General features: G+C 54.3%; 1 protein-coding gene across 5 annotated transcripts in view; it reads right to left on the reverse strand.

Annotated features, from left to right (window-relative positions):
* Nucleotides 1-20,143, reverse strand: part of ADCY1 (adenylate cyclase 1) — a 100,044-nt gene that overhangs the window by 32,704 nt on the left and 47,197 nt on the right. For all 5 annotated transcript variants that reach the window (XR_014833224.1, XR_002340263.2, XR_014833226.1 and 2 more), the window contains exons 5-8: nt 17,622-17,749; nt 12,385-12,543; nt 11,378-11,519; nt 9,756-9,911 (exon numbers count right to left, since the gene is read on the reverse strand). Coding sequence is in view for 1 of the 5 variants with exons in the window: in XM_021078661.2 (XP_020934320.1) it covers nt 9,756-9,911; nt 11,378-11,519; nt 12,385-12,543; nt 17,622-17,749 (585 nt within the window). In the remaining 4 variants the exon portion in view is untranslated. The remainder of the gene's footprint in view (nt 1-9,755; nt 9,912-11,377; nt 11,520-12,384; nt 12,544-17,621; nt 17,750-20,143) is intronic.

Below are 20,143 nucleotides of genomic sequence, written 5' to 3' on the forward strand. Positions count from 1 at the left end.
AGAATTCTACCAAGCATTTAAATAAGAATTAACACCAATTCTATGCCATGTTTTCCAGAAAATAGAAGAGTCAACACTTACCAACTCGCCTTATACTGCCAATTTTATCCTGATACCAAAACCAGACTAAGAGCATAAAAACGGGAAAAATACCTTTGAGACTGTATCCCTCATGAATACTGATGTAAAAATCCTTAGCAACACATTAGCAAATAGGATGGTACGATATATAAAGAGAAGCATATACCACGGCCATTTCTAGAAATGCAAGATTGTTAAAATATTTGAATATCAGTGCAATGCATCATGTTAGCACCAAGTTAGCCACTACATGGAAAACCATACAGTCACAGCATTTGATACAGAAAAAGCACTTGACAAAATTCAGTACCCGTTCATGATACAAATGACCAGAAAACTAGGAGTGGAAGAGAACGGCCCCAGCTCGATGAAGAACATCCTGAGAATACCCACAGCTAACATGACCCTCAACGGTAAAGGATGAATGCTTTCTCTCTACAATCTGCAGCAATGCAGAGATGTCTGCCTCACCCTCCTATTCAATATAGTGCTAGAACTACCCCCCAACACACACAACCAATTCAATAAGGCAAGAAAAGGAAATAAAAGGCAAATAGATCAGAAAGAAAGAAATGAAATGGTCCCCATTTGCAGAAGACATGCTAGTCTACAGAGAAAATCCCAACAGGAAGAAAAAAAAAATCCTAGAGCAAATAAGTGAGCTCCACAAGGTCACAGGATACAAGATAAACATAAAAAAGCAGTCTTATTTCTTTACACTGGCTATGAGCATGTGAATACCAAACATAAAACAGTACACCATTCACAGTCACTGAGGAAGTTAAATACTAGGTGTAAATCTAACAAAACGTGTACAGAATTTGTACGAAGACAGTACAATGACAATGAAAGAAATCGAGACTCAGTAGATGGGCAGGCATACAATGTTCATGGATTAGAAGACTCAGCACAGGGAAGTGGTCAATGCCCCCCACACTGAAGTACACAGGTTTAACATAATTCCCAGAAAATCCTAGCCAGATTTTTTTTTCTTTTGTAGATAGGCAGGCTTATTCTAAACATTAAACAGAATGGCAAAAGGCTAATTTTTCTTAAAAAAATAAAGAGGGATCACTCTACTGAGTTTAAGTCTTACTATATAACTATATCAGTCAAAACACTGCGGTGTTGGCCGAGGGACAGACACACAGATCAGTGGGACAGAACAGAGAGCCCAGAAATAACCTCGAACAACTGATGGTCAACTGCTTTTTGACAAAAGTGCAAAAAGCGAGTCAGTGGAAGAAACACAGCTTTTCTTTTTTCTTTTCTTTTCTTTTAACAGATATGTCTTTAAACAGAAAAAAATGCTTTTCAACATTTTTTACTATAGTTGATTTACAATGTCATGTCAATTTCTGCCGTACAGTAAAGTGACAAAAATACATACATATATATATATATATATATATATATATATAGAGAGAGAGAGAGAGAGAGAGATGCATTCTTTTTCTCACATTATCCTCCATCATGTCCCATCACAAGTGATTAGATATAGTTCCCCGTGCTATACAGCAGGATCTCACTGCTTACTCAAGAAACACAGCTTTTCAACAAATGGCACTGGAGCCATTGGAGATCCATTAACAAAAAAAAAAAAAAAAAAAAAACCTTGACTCAAATCTCACCCTTAACTCAGAATGGATCATCAGTTTAACTATAAAATATGAAAAATAAAATCCAATTGGAAAGCAGGCAGAGGCATGAGAGGCAGTTCACCAAAGAGGAGGAGCATATAGACAGAAACTAAGCATCTGAAAGATAGTGACACCACTAAGCATCAGGGAAATACAAAATAAAATCTCAGTTAAGGTATCCCCACATACTCACTAGAACAATATTTTTTAATTAGATTTTTTTTAAAAAGACTGACAGGACCAAGTGCTGGCAAGGACACAGAGACACTGGATCATGTCTACATTGCTGATGGGAATGTGAGATGGTACAGTCACTCCGGAAACCCGTTTGGCAGTTTCTTAAAAGAAGAGCAACCACGACCCATCAATGGCATACATGGACATCGATACAAAACATGAAAATGTATGTCCACCTCAAAATCTGCACCTAAATGTTTAATAGCCATTTTAATTGTAACAGTCAACATTAGAAATAATCAAAAGGTCCTTCAACAGGTGCGTGGTTAAGCAAAGGTGGTTCATCCCAACCCCGCCACCAGCCGGCCACGGAAAGGAAGGCGCTATTGACCCCAGAAACATCCTGGAAGGACCCAAGGGCATAGAGCTGAGTGCAGAAAAGGCCAAGTTCAGAAGGTCACACACTGTGCGATTCCATTCCTGCCACATTCTCCAGTGACAAAGTTACAGGATGGAGAACAGTTTAGCGGGGTCCCGGGTTGAGGAGGGCTGCCAGGAGGAAGCAGGTATGACCATGAGGGGACAGAGAGACCTCAGCGGCGAAGGAAATATTCGGTATCACGGGGTGCAGAGGGCGACCTGAACCCACCGTGCGATCAAGCAGCACAACCTAAGCACACACGGCGCCCCAGTGTCGGTTTCCTACTCTGGGTATCAGACTGCAGTTACGGAGGATGCAGCTGGGCGAGGGTACCAGAACCTCCCTGTACAGGATGGTGGACTCCATGCTCACCTGTGCGCCATGGGCAGCATGTCAACTCTACCTCCAGAAAGCTGTAAAAATATGTTAAGTAAATAAACAAAACCCAAGTCCCTCGCAATCTCTGCTTGGAAATAAATCATGGCTCTTGGGCAGTACCTGTCTCCAGTCTTTTCCCTACGCAGATGCCTGCCTGGAATGTGTATTTTTACAATCACATTTCCTACTCCACAGGTCCTCCTACCTCCCCTGGTCGTGCAAGAAGGGGTACAAGCAGGAGCGGAAAGGAACTGTGAGGTCCGCCTTCAGCTCTCGCCTGCTCCTGGGCACCCTCTCTCCCTCTGGCACCTGACACACTTGTAAACATTAAAGAAAACAGTTGTGGAGGTCCCGTCATGGTTAAAAACCCATCTAGTATCCATGAGGACGCAGGTTCGATCCCTGGCCCCACTCAATGGGTTAAGGATCCAGTAGGCAGAAGACGTGGCTCAGATGGGGCGTTGCCGTGAGCTGCAGCGGGGGCTGGCAGCGACATCTCCAATTTAACCCCTAGGCTGGGAACTTCCATATGCCACAGGTGTGACCCTAAAAAAAAAGAAAACAGCTGATGTGGTGTCTGTGAGCCGGCTGGAGGCACAGGCAGGCAGGGATCACAGTGGCCAGATTTCAGGGCTTGGTGCTGCTTTGGTGTGGGCGGGACTGACTTCTGGGGGCCAGCGTTGTCCTCAGCCCTCAGGCAGCTGGACAGTGGGACCCAGAGCTGTGCTCTCTCACCAGGTCCTACAGGGCACCTGGATGCAGGGGCCACCTGCATTCACCCCCCTCCCACGATACTTTTCTGATTATTAAACTGTGGCTCCTTCCATGAGACAGAATGTTAACCATGGCCACCTCTTGGCAGTGGAATTACAGATCCCCCCCCCCCCCACCATCATGCTTTTCTCTTCTTTGCCACAACAGCAAAATCAAGTTAAAGGAAAATGTGACTCATTTTGAAGTGGAAATTGGCTCTCTGAGGCTCTTTCTTGACCCGCCAGAGGGAAGGATAGTGGTTTAAGCACAAGGACTTGAGAGCCAGGGGCTGTGCAACCTTGAGTGAGCAGCTTAACCTCTCTGTGCTCCATCTTCCTGGTCTGTAAAATGGAAGCAACAGTGGCCACCGCATGAGCTCTCACGAGGATTCAGACTGTTCACACTCCGAGGAGGGATGTCTGGCCCAGAGCGCGTCCTCCAGCTGCCAGTACTGTCCTCAGGGGCGACTATAGGAGGGCTCTCCCACTATCGCCACGGAGTCAAAGTCAGTGGCAAGGGCTGCAGAGAGCACACTCTCTGGCCTCCTGAGCCCCGGGCCACGATGGAGGCCCCAGAGAGGCAGAGACTCAGGGAACTTCGGGCTCCTCATGGGAAATGGGGCGGGGCGGCAGAGGAGGATCCTGGGAGAATCCCAGCAGATGTCAGCTGTCAGCTCCGCCCGGCCCCCGAGGGCAGGAGATGTGAATACCTCTGTTTGTTGCAGGGAGGGCTGATGGCGAGGACGTGGAGAAGTGGGCACAGAGCCGGGCAGGGCAGAGCTGACTTCTCCTCCTCCCACACTCCTCTCTCAGCGCATCTCATACCCCTGAGGTCAGGGTGTTCCAGTCCCCTCTCGTGTCTGGGGGCCACTCCTCCAAGGCGGAGTCCCTCATGGCCACGGGTCTCCAGGGGGGTCTCCAGACACTGGGAACCCGTCGGGGGTGCACTCTGCTGCCTCAAGCCCTCCAGGGTCCCTGATTTAAGCCTGAGTTTGAGAAGCTCTGCTTTTACCAGTACCTTTCCTGTTTTTCACAAACCAGGTAGGTCACATCCACAAAAACTAAGTTAGGAGCTGACTTAAACCAAAGCCACTGGGTTGCAAACCACATCGGGCCATTTCCATGAACGCCCTGATGCCAGGGCCTCAGGTGCAAGCGTGGAGAGAGACCACTGGCAGCACACGCCCCCCCCCCGCCCCCCACATTCATGCTCCCCTCAGTCACAGAACCCAAGCTCTGTAAAGGCAGTGACCTTGGCCACCGCCCTGCCTTCTTCTCCATCCCATCAACGAGGGGTGGCCAGGGGCCCGAGTCTCAGCCAATGAACTACATGCGGAAGTGCTGCTCGGGCGCATCCTCGGGGGGATGGAGCTAGGCCTTGGGCCAGCTCTGCTTTCTCCCTGCTGGCCGGAATGCACATGCGATGACTGGAGCCCCAGCATTCATTTCGGGCCACACCAGGCAAGTCAGAATAATGAAATAGAAGGCGTCGGGTCAGGTGCCTGTGAAGCCATCACATTAGCCTCCAGCTGCCTGCTCTCTGGCATCACATGAGAAAACTAACCTCGACTTGCTCAAACCACCATGACTGGGGTTTTCTTCACACGCCATGAAATCCGCTGCCGGTTAGTACCAGCCCCCAAGAACACACATCCCTGAAGTGGCTTTGTTGGATGCCATGGCCAGTCTGCTGCTCCAGACCCAATCAGCCCTCTACCTGCCATGGATGCGGCTGTTTCAAGAACACGGGTGGCAAACTGGGGGACTGGAAAGTGGGCATTGCCCCAGCATGGGGCTGAATCCTGGCCTGGGGTAGATGGGGCAGCCGTGTGCGTCCTGGAGCGGAGCTGGGGCGCCCAACTTCCTGAAGCAGATCAGCAGCCAAGATCAGCGGACATGTCCCCAAGCCTGCAAAGCACAGAGCTGTGTCTCATGCTTCCTCTCGTGCCTGACACCCCAGAAGGCCATGTTCTGAGAAATGGCCTCTGCTCAGCATCGGCCCCTCTGGGGAGCTGGTGGCAGGAGGCTGCCCCCTCCCAGGTCTTGCCCAGCAGCCCCCCATGTATGCCGCTCCCCACGGGGCCCACTGAGCAGCCCTGCCATCCACCCTCACCCTCCAATGAGACAGGGACATCCCAGGGCCTTGATGCCACCACGGCACTTCCTAGGAAAGACTCATCCGTCTAAGAAAAGACAGCTCCTCTCCACCCTCTTCCACAAAGAAGCCCTTGTATGAACCTCTCCCGGAACAGAGGGAGCAGAGGCCAGGCTGGGCCGCCCGGGGGCAGGGGCCAGGCTCATGCCTCCCAAGGGGCGTCTTGTTGGGCGGTGGCCAGGGCCTCAGCAAGGCAGCCACAAGGAGTTCTCTCCCTCTTCTCTGCAAGAGCCTGTGTAAGTAGTGGCACGGCGCCTCCTTCAGTGACTGGCGAGAGGCACCGTCAGAGACACCCGGGCTGGGAGTTTCTCCCTGGGAAGCTGTTGGTAAGACCTAAGTTCCTAACAGAGGAGTATTCAGATTCCACTTCTGCCTGGGTCTGTTTGCTTTTTTTTTATTTTATTTTTTTTTAGGGCTGCACCTGCGGCATATGGAGGTTCCCAGGCTAGGGGTCGAATTGGAGCTGGAGCTACAGCTGCCAGCCTATGCCACAGCCACAGCAGGCCAGGTCCAAGCCGCTCATGAGACCTATGCTACAGCTTTCAACCTTCGTCACAGGATGCGCAAAGACACGAAGGGCAGGGAACCCATACCACTGGTTCCACCGCTTCCTGGGCTCCATCCTAGGCCACCTCTATCAGCTGCCAGGCTCAGAGGTGAGGACAAAGTACACAGAAGACAGAATGGGAGTGAAGAGGCAGACCTCCTCCTAAAGCAGATGCAAGACTGACACCTTCAGGGGAGAACGGCTGCAGGGGAAGGGGCTGCTCTGGGTGGGGTCACCCGAGGGGTCGCTCACGGCGTCCTTTCCAGATGCCCCTGATGGTAGCTGGCCCTGCCTGTGCATGGCCTCCCTTCCAGAAGCACCATGGACCCCACCACCACTATCCACTTGTCACTGCCCTGTCTTCACCCTCCGATGCCCTCCCTCGGTGCCAGCACTGCCACCCTCCCTATTCTAGACCTATTTTCACTAATCACAAGGGGCGACAGGGCACAGAGCAGAGCAGCAGAGGCCCAGGCTCTGGTTCAGCCCCCAGACCGCGTAGCACCTGCCCATGTGGGCTGTGCTGCCTCCTGTCTCCCCAGCCGGGGGCCTGCCAGGCCCACAGAGGCTGCCCAGGGCAAGGGGTCAGAGATGGAGACCGAGGCCCGAGGACACAGATTACACAGCTTTCAGCTGGGATGTACTGGTGGCTGCTGACCGGAGGCAGGGGGACCCTCCCAGTGCAGGGAGCTCTGTGCAAATAGGAAGCCTCAAAACCGCACAGCGAAGGTGGGCTCTGGCTTGGATCCTGGAATGGGGGCACAAGGGGACAGAAACGGCAGTAGAGGGTGCAGACCCTGAGAGACAGGTGCACCCAACACTCTGCAGCTCCCTGGGAAGCTTCGTCCAAGGCGGGAAGGGGCAGGCACCAGGACGAGGCTCATCTGCACGGGGCCAGAGGGGTCAGGGCCTGAGTTCGGCCCGGCAGATGCAGGGACAGGACCAGAGTCTGACGGAGGCGGTGTAATGGGGAGAGAAGCCCACTCGGTGCGGGAGGGCCCTTGAGAGCAGAGCACAGGCCTGGGCGGTAGTGTCCTCAGTCTGAGGCCAGCCAGACAGGGGCAGAGGTGTCCCGGGCATCAGAGACTGTCAGGGCTGTCAGAGCAGGGGTCTGGAGACCCTTAGTATACAGGGGAGATGCTGTAGGGATGGTGGGGACAGAGGACGAAACGGGTCACCACCGCACCTGCTCCCAGGGAAGGAGACAGGGCCACAAGGCCAGGGCGGTGAGAAGCTTGGACGCAGAGTTATCCAGGAATCCAAAGGTGACTCCTGATGCTGGCATGAAAGGAGGGAGGGCAGGGCCCTGCACACAGCCAGTCTGCCTGCTGGCCAGAGCTGGGGTGAGGCAGGATGCGGGTGACTGATGGAGCTGCGGGCTCCTGCAGTTCCTGGGGGAGCCAGGAGAGGGGGCTGCAGACACCAGCCAGAGAAGGAATCATGAGATTCCTTCCCAGCGTAAGGGAGCCCCCTCAAAGGGAAGGAGGGGGGCTGCTGGTGGTGCTCTGAGGTCCCAGCGGGGACACAAGGAGGCTGCCAGGTAGAGAGACAGACACTAACTGTGTGGGTTCGTCAAGCAGAGTTTGAATCCAGGGGTCACAGTCTCCTTAGGTCAGCAGGCTCTGCCCAGGAGAGCCTGGACTCCCGGGCCTTCGGAACCCCCCTCCTCGGGGAATAAAATGGGAATGATTTGCTCCCACCCCCTCTGCACCCCAGCTCCTCGAGGCCTGGGGAGATGGGCCCTGGCCGCAGGCTCCTTGACGAGGGCTCTGCAGGGCCCTGGCTTCATCTCAAATGTGATTTTTGGTTCACTGTGGATTCTCTTTGAATACCTTTGATTTCTTAAAATATTGCACTAGTATGTACCCTTGATGCTGAGTTTTAGACTCGTTTATATTGTGCAAACCACAACCCCCTCCCCCGTCCCATCCCTGGGGGGTCAGGTCAGTCCGGGGGTCGGGGAGCGGGGACACTGCAGATAGAAGACATCAATGAAATCACTGTTTCCACTCCGGCAGGCTGGCAAACAGGAGCGCCTGAGCCTTCTCCTGGTACAAATTCTGGGTAAATGTACTCACGCACACATACTCTGAAATGCCACTGCTGAGCTGGCAAGAAAGTAAGGAGAATGACCAGAGGTCAAAAAAAAAAAAAACGTCAAGACAGCACCATCTAGGCCAGGGCATGGCGTCATCACCCTTTCCTGGGGCTCACAGAAAAGCTGGGACCCGGGCAAGGTGGGCGGTGAGGCCAAAGCCCTCAGGCTGAACCCTAGGCCCCAAGAGGCTCCATCGGCCAACACAGACCAGCGAGATGCAGAAGGAGCTGGCCTGGCTGAGACCCCGCTCGGCACTGGGGGCTCCAGGAGTGAGCATGCAGGCAGCTCCTGACCCAGGCCAGCATCTGCCACCCGGGAGTCTACAGCCCCTAAGGCAGACACTTAGTCCAAAGCCTCCTGCGGGGCTGGCAGAGGAAAGGCCAAGCTTCTTGAAGGAGTTCACCATCAACAGAGCTCTTCAGAAATTTCCAGATCAAGTTTTCCCAAAGAGGAACTCACAACCAAAAAAAAAATCCCTCTAGAATAAGGCACCATGAGAGAGAGTCCGCAGGATTTTGCCTTTTCCTGAAAAGCTGCTAAAGCTGAGGTGAGGGAATTCCTTTCAAAGGCACAAAACCCACCTGGCAGAGAAAACAAGCATGCAGAAGGCAGCAAGGCACCCTCAGGGTCCCAGGAACACAGGTGACAACGAAAGCGAGAACATTCAGGAGGTGCAGCCAAGGCTGCCAGGGCAGGGGCTGGAGGGACCGGGGAAGGATGCTCAAAGCCACCCACGAAGTGGTGGAGTGTGGGCTTCACCCGGGGTCCGGGGACACGGCCCTCCTGCCTCAAAGGACCACGGTCGTACCTGGAGGGGATGGGATTGGGGTCTCTGGCTCAGGGTTAGAGACCCCATGGATGCAGCAGTCACTGAGGAGCTCCCTGCCCCCACTCGGCTCCAGGCACTCACCCCAGGCCCGGCCCCACCCCAGCGGCAGACTAAAGACATGGGAAGGCGACACTGAGCGACCAGGAAGAAAGACAGAAAATACACAGGACTGCCCACAAAAGGAACCTCGGTCAAGTGCTAGAGGCCATGGGCCATCAACCAGAGGGACTAAACCAAGCAAAAGGGGCAGCTGATATGGGATCCAGGAGGCCCACCACCAAGGGACGGCCAGAGGCGCTCTCCACGGAGGTGAAGGGCAAGGCTTGGGTGATGCCACCCCGAGGCGCTCCAGGGCATGGAAGAGGGAGGTCAGAGGCTCCAGAACCCGCAACAGAACATGTGACCCCCACGCCTATCCTGAGAGCGGAACTAAAAGCAGCTGGGAGATTTCTGCTTGAATTCACCAATAAATCGAAGGGATGCCACGTTGGAAAAAAAAAAAAAAAAGATAATAAAAAGATTTTTGCAGGAAAGCAAAAGCAGCCCAGCTCCGAAGAGCATCTGCAAGACTATGAAAGGGGAAGGGCTGACGGAGCAAACTGCAGCAGGACGGTCTGGGGAGGACAGACGGACGAGGACTCAGGGTGAGGTGGACAAGCGGCGCTGGGGCCACCTACCTTGTCGTCGTCCTCGCAGGTCATGACGTTGGAGAAAGGGATCTCCGCCTTGAACATCTTCCGGCAGTGCATCAGCTGCACCAGCAGGTAGCACACGGTCTTGAACTTCATCCTCTTGGCTGGTTTTATGTCTGAGAGAATCAGCCCCGGAAATATCTGCGTAGACGTGCGGCAAAGAGAAACTGGGTGAGTAGACACACACACACACACACACACACACACACACACGCACACACATGTCCTACCTCTCTGTAGGAAGCATGAATGTGATGGAGCAGGGAGATCAGGGCTCGCTTGCTCAAGGCCTCCCCCTCCCCAGACACAGCAGGGAACAGAACCAGCACCCCTGCTCCAAAACAGGCAGCCCTCAACTGCACCCGACACCTCTGAAAACCTGAGAGGTGCCCACATCCTGGGCCAGATTCATGGACATCGCCCAGCTGGGTCAGCCCTGCACTGATGAGTGTCACCCACTGTCCCGCAAGGTCCCTCCTGCAGACCTCCCTGTGTGCCTTTCCCTTTTTTTCCTCTCCTTCTCATCCCCAACTTCTCCAGAGGAGCTGCTCGCTATGGAGACCTGGTCATCACGCCCCCGCCTCCACCCACAGCCACGCCCAATGCTGTGGTTTGATTCTGCAGGATGGGTGGGGTGGCATCCACGCAGGTCACTGCGGCTCCCACGCCTGGTTGAGGACCTCCCGCACCCGGGCTGTGCCTCGCAGGCCTCCCTTCTCAGCCCTCACCCTCCGCTCCCAGGCTCCCAGGTTGACTCCGGCTGGTCACCCAAACCCCCTCCTCCAGGCCACGTTCACACCTGCCCTTCCCCTGCACCCCCACTCCCTTTCTCCAGTGCCTCCCTGAGCCCCATCTCTCACCCCTGGCCAGTGCCACTCTTGCCCATAGTCCCCAGGTCACATGGGAGCCACTGTACCCCTAGGCCTGGAGAGCACTGGCCCATGGATGCACCAGGACAATGAAATTCGACTCTCCCTCGTATCTGACCTGCTTGTGTCCTGAAGGAGCATTGTGGCCGCCTGTGTCTTAAGGCCTTCACATGAACCCTGCACCCCTCACCGGAGCCCTGAACCCCTCACCAGAGCCCTGCCCCCCTCACCTGGGCCTTGCATCCCCCATCCGTGTGCACCCCCCATCTGAGCCCTGTACCCCCCCCATCTGAGCCCTGGAAGTGGCTTAGCCATCCTCAGTCATGTCCAGATCACCTTTCCTGAGCAGACTGACCTTGAACGCCCCACACAGGACAGTCACAAGCCTCCTGTGTGGGAGTCACAGCACCCCTCAATCCATAGCGCACCCCACCCCTGACCTCCTGCAGAAGGTTCTCCAACTGATTTGCAGGAGAAGCAGCAAAGGCCCAGGGAGGTGCGGGGGGGACTCAGGTCGGCCCAGCCCTTGAGGACCCCCGGGCCCGACTCTAGGCTGTGCCCTCTCCCCCCGCCCCCCGACGGCCCTCCCCACAGGTGCAAAAGGCCGGGCCCGGGGCACAGATTAGTGGGGACACCCTCCGTGTCTGCAGAGCTCAAGGCCTGAGGAGAAAGGAGCCATTCGTCCCTGAGCAGCTCCTCCCGTGCCGGGGCAGTGGTGGGGGGCGGTCTGGAGCCCACCTTTCGCCGATGGGAGGGCACGATGAAAAAAGTCTCGATGTTGTGAGTTTTCAGAAAACTGTTCCTCTCGTGGCCGTGGCCGGGCTCCACCTCGTAGTCCCCGTTCAGACACGCCAGGGTGCTCTTGGTGATGTGAACCTTCCTGCAAGAAGGAGGCGGAGACTTGGAAAAGAGCCTTGGCGCCCCGCTCTGGGTCAAGGCCGGGGCCCCCCTCGGGGCCGCAGCTGGTTGACCCCCAGCCTGGGAAGCTCCATATGCTGAGGGTGTGGCCCTCAAAAGACAAAAAAAAAAAAAAAAAAGAAAGAAAGAAAGAAAGAAAGAGAGAGCAAGAGAGACAGAAAGAAAGCAAGCAAGCAAGCAAGCAAGCAAGCACTAGAAATCCATGGACTGGAGTTCCCGCTGCAGTTCAGCAGTTAACAATCCCAACGAGTATCCATGAGGATGGGGATTCGATCCCTGGCCTCGCTCAGTGGGTTAAGCATCCGGTGGGCTTTGCCGTGAACTGTGGTGTAGGCACAGAGGCAGCTCGGATCTGGCGTTGCTGTGGCTGTGGCGTAGGCTTGGCAGCTACAGCTCTGATTGGACCCCTAGCCTGGGAACCTCCATGTGCCGAGGGTGTGGCCCCCAAAAGACCAAACAACAAAAAACAAAAAAGAAATCCACGGACCAGTGAGAAACCCACCCCCGTTCTAGAGGGAAGCCTCTATCTTCCCTAGTGCAGCTCTGAAGCCGCAGCTCTTTGCACTGTTAAGTCTAAGAAAGCAAAATGAGAAGCCACCGTCAGCACCGGGGACAGCTCCTCGTCAGCCTTCCCGAACTTTCACTCTCCTCCAGGCTCTCCACGGCTGCACGGAGGTTGGGAGGCTTATGGGGCCAGGGGTCTGAGCCAGCCCTCAGGAAGCCCCTCCCGTGTTGGTGGGGGGCTGAGATGGCCAGGCTGCCCTGGGTCCCCACACAGAAGGTCGGATTAGCATCCCTCACGCCTGCCCTCGGGGTCCCCGACTTACCCAGGCAGCCCGGCGGCTTCCATGACGTTGGCCAGGGTCACGTCGTTGGACCACACGTCGTACTGCCACTTGCGCAGGCCCAGGACCCCACAGAGGACCCTCCCGGTGTGCAGCCCCACACGCATGTTCAGATCCACCTCAGTGGCCTCAGCCACGGACCTGCAGCAAATATGGATACAGGGCGCAGGGCTGGGCCCGTGGTCCACTCCCGAGAGGTCAGGGCACAGGGGAGCAGGAGCTTCTCGTCAGCCTGACCCTGGAGCCGTGACCCCTGATGGCTCCCCCAGCTCCCTGGCCCCCGGCCATCTCACGAGTCATCATGCTTCCCCTCCCCCCTCCCCACCCAGGGCAGGCCCAGGAGGGAAATGGGCCCTAAGGCCACCCGGTGAGGCCACCCTCGAAGTGGGTGCAGCATCACAGGAAGCACTCATGCAAGGAAACGGGAGGTGGGTTTAAAAGCTCCTTGGAAGTTCTATGATCCAGCAATGCTCTCCCCTGGGCATCTATCCAGAGAAAACTGCAATTGGAAAAGACACCTGCACCTCAATGTTCACTGCAGCACTATTCACAGTAGCCGAGACACAAAAGCCACCCACGTGTCCATCAACAGAGGAATGGATAATGGAATATATATACATGTGTGTATGTGTGTGTATATACATATACGTACATACACACACAATGGAATATTATTCAGCCATAAAAAAGAATGAAATAACGCCATTGGCAGCAACATGGACGGATCTAGAGATTATCAAACCAAGTGAAGTGAGACGATAAAAGACAAATATCATATGATATCGCTTATATGTAGAATCTAATAAAAATAATGCAAAAAAAACTTATTTTAAAAAATTTCACAGATTTCAAAACCAATATTATGGTTACCATAGGTGAAACTGTTGAGGGCAGGGAAGAATTGAGAGGGTGGGAATGACACATACACACAACTCTATAAAAACAGATGACTAATAAGAACCTACTGTCTAGCACCAGGAAATCTGCTCAGTAGTTTGTAATAATCTACACGGGAAGAAAGAACGGATACAGCTGTGTGTTTGACTGATTCACTTTGCTGTACGCCTGGAACTAATACAACATTGCAAATCAACTATGCATACTCCAATAAAATTAAATTTTTAAAAAATTCTTTATTAAAAAAATAAGCTCCTTGGAAAGAGATTCGCCGCAGTCCTGTAGGCGGGCCATGCTCAGAAGTCCCCTCGGGGCCCATGAGAACGCCCTGCACGGTTCCTCCAACCCCAAGATGCCCACAATGAAATGAGACGCAGGAGGCGCAGGATTGGCCTGGGACTGCCCAGTCAGAGCGCAGGGGACGCACCGCAGCCACAGGGAGACCCTTTGATGCTGTTTGTCTTTATTTTCCACTTTTCCCCAAAAGGCAAAATTATTTTATTTTTTAAAAGTCTAACATGGAGTTCCCGTCGTGGCGCAGTGGTTAACGAATCCGACTAGGAACCATGAGGTTGTGGGTTCAGTCCCTGCCCTTGCTCAGTGGGTTAACGATCCGGCATTGCCGTGAGCTGTGGTGTAGGTTGCAGACGCGGCTCGGATCGCGTGTTGCTGTGGCTCTGGCGTAGGCCAGCGGCTACAGCTCCGATTCGACCCCTAGCCTGGGAACCTCCATATGCCGCGGGAGCGGCCCAAGAAATAGCAACAACAAAAAAAAAAAGTCTAACATGCATGTTGTCTGGAGTTCCCGTCATGGTGCAGTGGAAATGAATCCGACTAGCATCCATGAGGATGCAGGTTCAATCCCTGGCCTCGCTCAGTGGGCTAAGGATCCTGCATTGCTGTGGCTATGGTGTAGGCCAGCAGCTGTCGCTCCGATTAGGCCACTAGCCTGGGAACCTCCATATGCTATGGGTGTGGCCCTAAAACAAGACAAAAAGAAATAAAATTAAAAATAAAATAAAATGTTTTTAAAGAAGCAACGTGGGGCCCAGCTGGTGTGCTCCAGGGGACAGAACTGCAGCGAAGCCCTGAATGAGGGGAGGGCCCTCCATTGTGCCCCCAATCCCAGCCCCAGCGGGTCCAAAGGCGGCCCAAGGGCAGGCGTGTCCACAGGGCTCTCCGCCAACCGTGGGCTTCCTAGCAAGCCGGGCAGGGAGGCTGAGAAGAGGCTCGGGGACAGCGCGGCCCCACGATCAGGACACGGGCCAGGAGTGGTAAGAGGCTAGGAATCTTCATCAGAACAAAATGCCTGTTACCAGGACACAACTCGAGTCCACAAGACCGCAAAGGGGCTGGTGAGGGGCTGGTGACGAGAGAGAAGGAAGGTCCCAAAGCCTGAGCGCCACCCCGCTGACAGGGAAGAGAAAACAGCCGGGAACCAGCAGCAAGGCCAGATGCAAACAGCCTAAAATCCCCAAAGACTCCGAAACGAACCCATGATCTCTTCACAGGGGGTTACTAAGGCCCCCTGATCATTCACCATCGTCGCAGGAGCAGCAGCGTGAATGTGAAGCCGACACCCACTGGCACTGTGGACGCCGGAGCCCCCTCCCCAGCCCTGGGAGGCGGGGGGCGCTGAGAGAAATGTAACTAAGTAAACCTGCAAAAGGTATTTTTGTGCGTTTTAAGCATCTACTTCTGCAATCACGAAAGGGCAAAGGGCACGGGGCCTCCTGGGGCCCAGGGCCCCGTTCCTCCCGCAGGCCTTCCTGTCCCGGCGTACAGTGTCCGGGCCCACGTTCAGCCCCACGTGGCCCAGGACACTCCTCCAGCTCCCTCCATCTGTCACCCCTTCCCGCAGGCTCGCAACTGGGGGGACAGCAGATGTTCAGTTAACTGGACAAACAAGGTTTCCCCATCTCACAGCAAAGGAACCCAGGGATGTGAGGACACAGAAGCACCCCCTCAGGGATGGGGAGCCAGGCATCCAGGGGGTCTGTCTGCCGCCTCGGGCGGGAAGCCCCCAGCCCCCTCAGGAACAGCTGCGCCTGGAGACTGACAGCTTGAACCCTCGGACATGTTGCTCCTGTACCAGACCTGACTGCACAGGAGCCGTGTCCTCCGGGGTGACCTAATATTCGAGGCCAGACAGAGGGAGGCTGGCACTGGGTGCGGGAAACAGGGCAGGCACAGGTGTCACGTGGCACAGCATACCCACTGGTGGCGGAAGGTGGGCTCGGGCCTGGGTACCCTGGGGAGGGGCCATGGGACTTAGGAGACCCGGGGTGCAGGGCCTGGTAGGACCAGGCTCAGCAGCTGAAATGCCAGGAGATAGAGCTGAGGGGACCCCCTTTCGAGGAGCAAATGCACCTCGGAGCAGAGCAAGGCCAGCAGGTCAGCACAGCCCCACACGGTCAGCGCCAGACGCAGGGCTCCCTGGCAGAAACCTCTCCTAATCCGCAGACGTGCAGCCGGGCAAGGTGAAAATGGGAAGGAAGGAGCGGGCAGCACCAAGGAAGGCCCAGAGCCCCGCAAGAGAAATGTCACTGCAGAGGGACCCGACAGGCACAGAGGCTCGAGAACGGATGGGGCACCAGGCACCCCCAGGAGGACCGGAGCCAGTGTCACCCACCTTCAGGGACAGAGTCCAGCTGGTTCAGCTTCACAAGCCACCTGCTTCTGCTCAGTCAGGCCCACGTCAGGGACTCAGAGCTCCTACGTGACCCATCCAACTGTCACCTCCACCTGGGCCCACAGAAGCAGGAGCCTCCCGAATACTAACGAGGGAGCTGACATCCGTCTCCTTATAATTTCCAGCTACAGAACCTCGTTTTACCCCTAAGGAGGTCACACCAAACCAGAGGAGGGGATACACAACATATGCTGTGTTTATAATGTGCTGTATGAAATGACGTAAGATACGGGATATGATATGACGTGATATAGGAAATAAATAAGGTGCAACGTGATGCATGATGTATGCCATGAACTGATGCAGCATATATGTGATATGTGATATGCCATGCGATTAGGACGTGATGTGACATATGTGATATATGAAACGATGTGTGAGAGGTGATATGCTGTAATGTGGTATGTGTGATATATGGTGAAATGTGATACATATGATGTGATGTATGATATGATGTGATATGAAGTGATACAGCATAAACACACGTGATGTGCTATTTGATTATAATGTGACGTCATATGATAATGATGTGACACAAGACACAACATGACACGCTTTCCGACCACAGACGCTACTGCCAGGTTTCTAAGTCTCCTTGAAGCCAGGCCTCTTCCCTTGCTCCCCTGGCTCTGACCAGCCCCTCCTCCAGTCCCGCTTGGCTTCTTTTCTCCAGAGCAGGGGCTGCATGACCTGGCGGGGCCTGTCTACCTCCAATCCTAGACCGCAGCCAGACCAGCTACCACGGGCTCTCCAGGCAGAGCAGGCGCCAGGGGTTCGATTTGCCCCAGTGATGCCGACACGCAGCTGCTGTCTCCCGGGAAGCGGGTACCAGGCTGAGCAGGCTGGTGAGGTGCTGAACACTCGGCTTCGACACAGCGCGTGCAGACGTGTGGACCCTGCCATCACCCTCGCAAGGACGGTACAGTCAGCCAGCTGTTCAGCTCCATCTCCTGCCCTTCTGGTGCTATCACGTCTCTGCTCCTGAGTGGGAAACTACACCAGGCCCTGGGCCCCCACCTCGCTGAGCCGAACTCATCTCTCCGTGCAGTCTCCATGTCGGAATGTGGGTCTGTGCTCCGTCCACCAGCTCAACCTCCCAGCTGCACACCCTCCTTGACCAGATGGAAGGCTCCCTGCCTCGCCCTCCGGTCACTGACAGGGACAGTGAGGACAGAGGCTGCCTAAGAAACGGGCAGCCAGCCCCAGGGTTCCAGAAATACTCACCTGCCCCCTCAAACCCTCTCTCCACAGAGAGCATCTGACACCTGGTCCCCTGCCCGCATGGACAAGCACACGTGATGCCTTTCCGACTGGAACTCAGCTGGGTTCGAGCCAATCCTTTCCCTCAGTTGGCTCCCTAAACATCTTATTGGGCTAAGCTAGAAAGGTCACTTCTTCTGGTCTGACTAAGGCACACCTGACAAGACCCGCGATCACCACGGACAAAGAAAAGCAACGCCGCCAAAAGGCCAAGGAGCCACAGCTCCCCAGAGCAGGTGGGTTCCTCCACCCAGCGCCTTGCCAGGTGGCGCTGGTTCTCTGCAGCCACAGCACCCGTGACCCACGCGGCACAGTCGGGCCGGCCCCGCCCCCAGGGCCCCGCCCCCAGGGCCCCGCCCCCAGCGCTCACGTGATGGTGTCGATCATGTCCAGGCCCATCTCCACGCAGCAGTGGGCGTGGTCGGTCTTGGGCTGAGTGAGGCCCGACACGCAGTAGTAGCAGTCTCCCAGGATCTTGATGCGGCGGCAGTGGTTCTCCTTTGGATGAGAGGACAAACGACATGTCAGTGACACACCTGGGCTGCAGGTGCACCTGCACCTCTGCCACTGCTAATACACTGACCATCAAGCTTGAGGCATGACCAACGCAAGGGCACAGGTGACACCCCACAGTCAGGATGCCTTGGGAGGGCAGGTGGCCCCTATGGCTAGGATTAGAGTTTCCTTGGGGACCCCGCACTGCCCCTACCCCTGCACTCAGGCCTCTTCCCATGCACGGATCCACCCCTCCTGCCCTTCAGTTCACCCTACAGATCTTTCAAGGTCAGGAGGCCACCCCACAACCGGGGAGCCAGCTTCTCTCTCTGAGGAGGCGACCTGTCTCCCAAGAGGGGCTGGCACAGCACCCCTCTTGACTGTCAATGTAGATCACCTTGCGATGGCCCTTCTGGAACATGCTAGACTCCTCTCCCACCCTGGGAAGAGCAGCTGCACCCATCTCAGGGTCCCTGTGACTTTTAACCCAGAGTCAAGGTCCACAGGACGTGTGAACTGCGATTCCGAAAGACTCTCCTTCCCAGGCCTGAGCCCTGACCTCACGCCCACAGGGAACACCCCACGCCCACTCTGGGAAGGCATCCAACAACAAAAAGATCCATTCTCACACTTACACAGCAGTAAGAATGCCAGCACCCATGCCCCATCATGTTAAGGACAGAGAGAAACCTCAGACGCTGATACACCTGCCCGGTGCTAATCCGTCAGGATGACTGATGATTACAATGGGGAGTGTCAGTTTTATTTCAAGGACAGCATTTAAATGGCAGTTCTAGAACCTTTCATTTAAAGCATCCCTTTACGCTCTTAAATAACTGAGAATCTCACAAAAAGTCTTCATGCAAGTGGGTTATAGATACGGATATTTGCCCTATAAGAAGTTTCAGTTGATTTTTTTTAATGTATTAATGCATTTAAAGTAACAATAGCTCCTGGGCATATAGCCAGACAAAACTACAATTCAAAAAAATACATGCACCCCTATGTTCATAGCAGCGCTATTCACAATAGCCAAGACATGGAAACAACCTAAATGTCCATCGACAGATGAAAGGATAAAGAACCTGTGGTACATATTCACAATGGAATACAACTCAGCCATAAAAAAGAACAAAGTAATGCCATGTGCAGCAACATGGGTGCAACTAGAGATTCTCATACCAAGTGACGTAAGTCAGAAAGAGAAAGACCATATAATATCACTTATATGTGGAATCTAAAATATGGCACAAACGAACCTATCTAGAGAACAGATACAGACTCACAGACGTGGAGAACTGACTTGTGGTTGCCAAGTGGCAGGAGTAGCAGGGGAACGGGATGGACTGAGAGGGTGGGGTTGGTAGATGCAAACTATTACTTTTAAAATGGATAAGCTTGAGGACCTACTGTACAGCCCTGGGAATCATATCCAATCTCCTGGGATAGACCATGATGGAAGATAACATGAGAAAAAGTACACACACACACACACCTGTATATATACATACACGTATATGTGTGTGTGTGTATATATATGTATACGTATATACACACTTTGCTGTACGGCAGAAGTTGACACAACACTGGAAATCAACTGTATCTTCATTTAAAAACCTTTAAAAATAAATAACAATAGCAAATCCATTACTGAGTAACATAAGCAACATTTTATGGAAAATTATGCATTTCCCCAGACAAAACCATTGGTCACAAGGAGGCACTGTTCTCACGTTTGCAAGTCCGCAGGACCCATCTCCATAGGAGACGGCTGGCTTCTCGGATCTGCCACTCCCAACAGGCTGCTGCTGAGCTTGCGGCCGTCTGAGAAGGAGCCGGCTTCGCGCAGCCTGTCCTTGGATGAGACGGACCTCGCCCTGGAGACGGACAGCCCCCGGAAAGGGCCCTTAAAGCCCAGAAGGCTGACCCGCCCCTGAGAACACATTCTAGCTTAGATTTAAGTTTTTTAGGCTGCTCTTTGGTTCCTTACAGAGGAGCCGGCTCCTGCAGGTTTTCTCGAATGCCAAGAATTAATGCAGTGCCCGGAGAGAGGAGAGTTCTCAGCCCTCACTATCCACGTGCTCACACAAGCCCTGCACTTCTGCAGGACACTCTCCACGGGGCAGGGCAGGAACCAGGGCCAGTGACCCCGCTGCTCTCCAGTGAGATGGCCCGGCCACCACCCCGTATCAGGGGAGAGGGCCCAGATGGCTTGGTGCCCAGCTCCTCCCAGCCCCGGGCCTCCCTTAATCCAGAGACACTTGGTCAAAGGGGAGGACGAGAGTGGACACTTCCACCTGTCGGGAGGGCTCAGGGGAAGCCCAGTGACTGGGTCTGCTCTGTCCTGAGCCCCGAAGGCTCCCCCTGTGGACAGGGCACTGGCCTCCAGGAGGTCCA

The sequence above is a fragment of the Sus scrofa genome, chromosome 18 (assembly GCF_054392235.1).
Source record: "Sus scrofa isolate SSC_HxYL_T2T_F1_AM1 chromosome 18, Sscrofa_HxYL_maternal_Yorkshire_Landrace_v2.0, whole genome shotgun sequence".
Taxonomy (NCBI): domain Eukaryota; kingdom Metazoa; phylum Chordata; class Mammalia; order Artiodactyla; family Suidae; genus Sus; species Sus scrofa.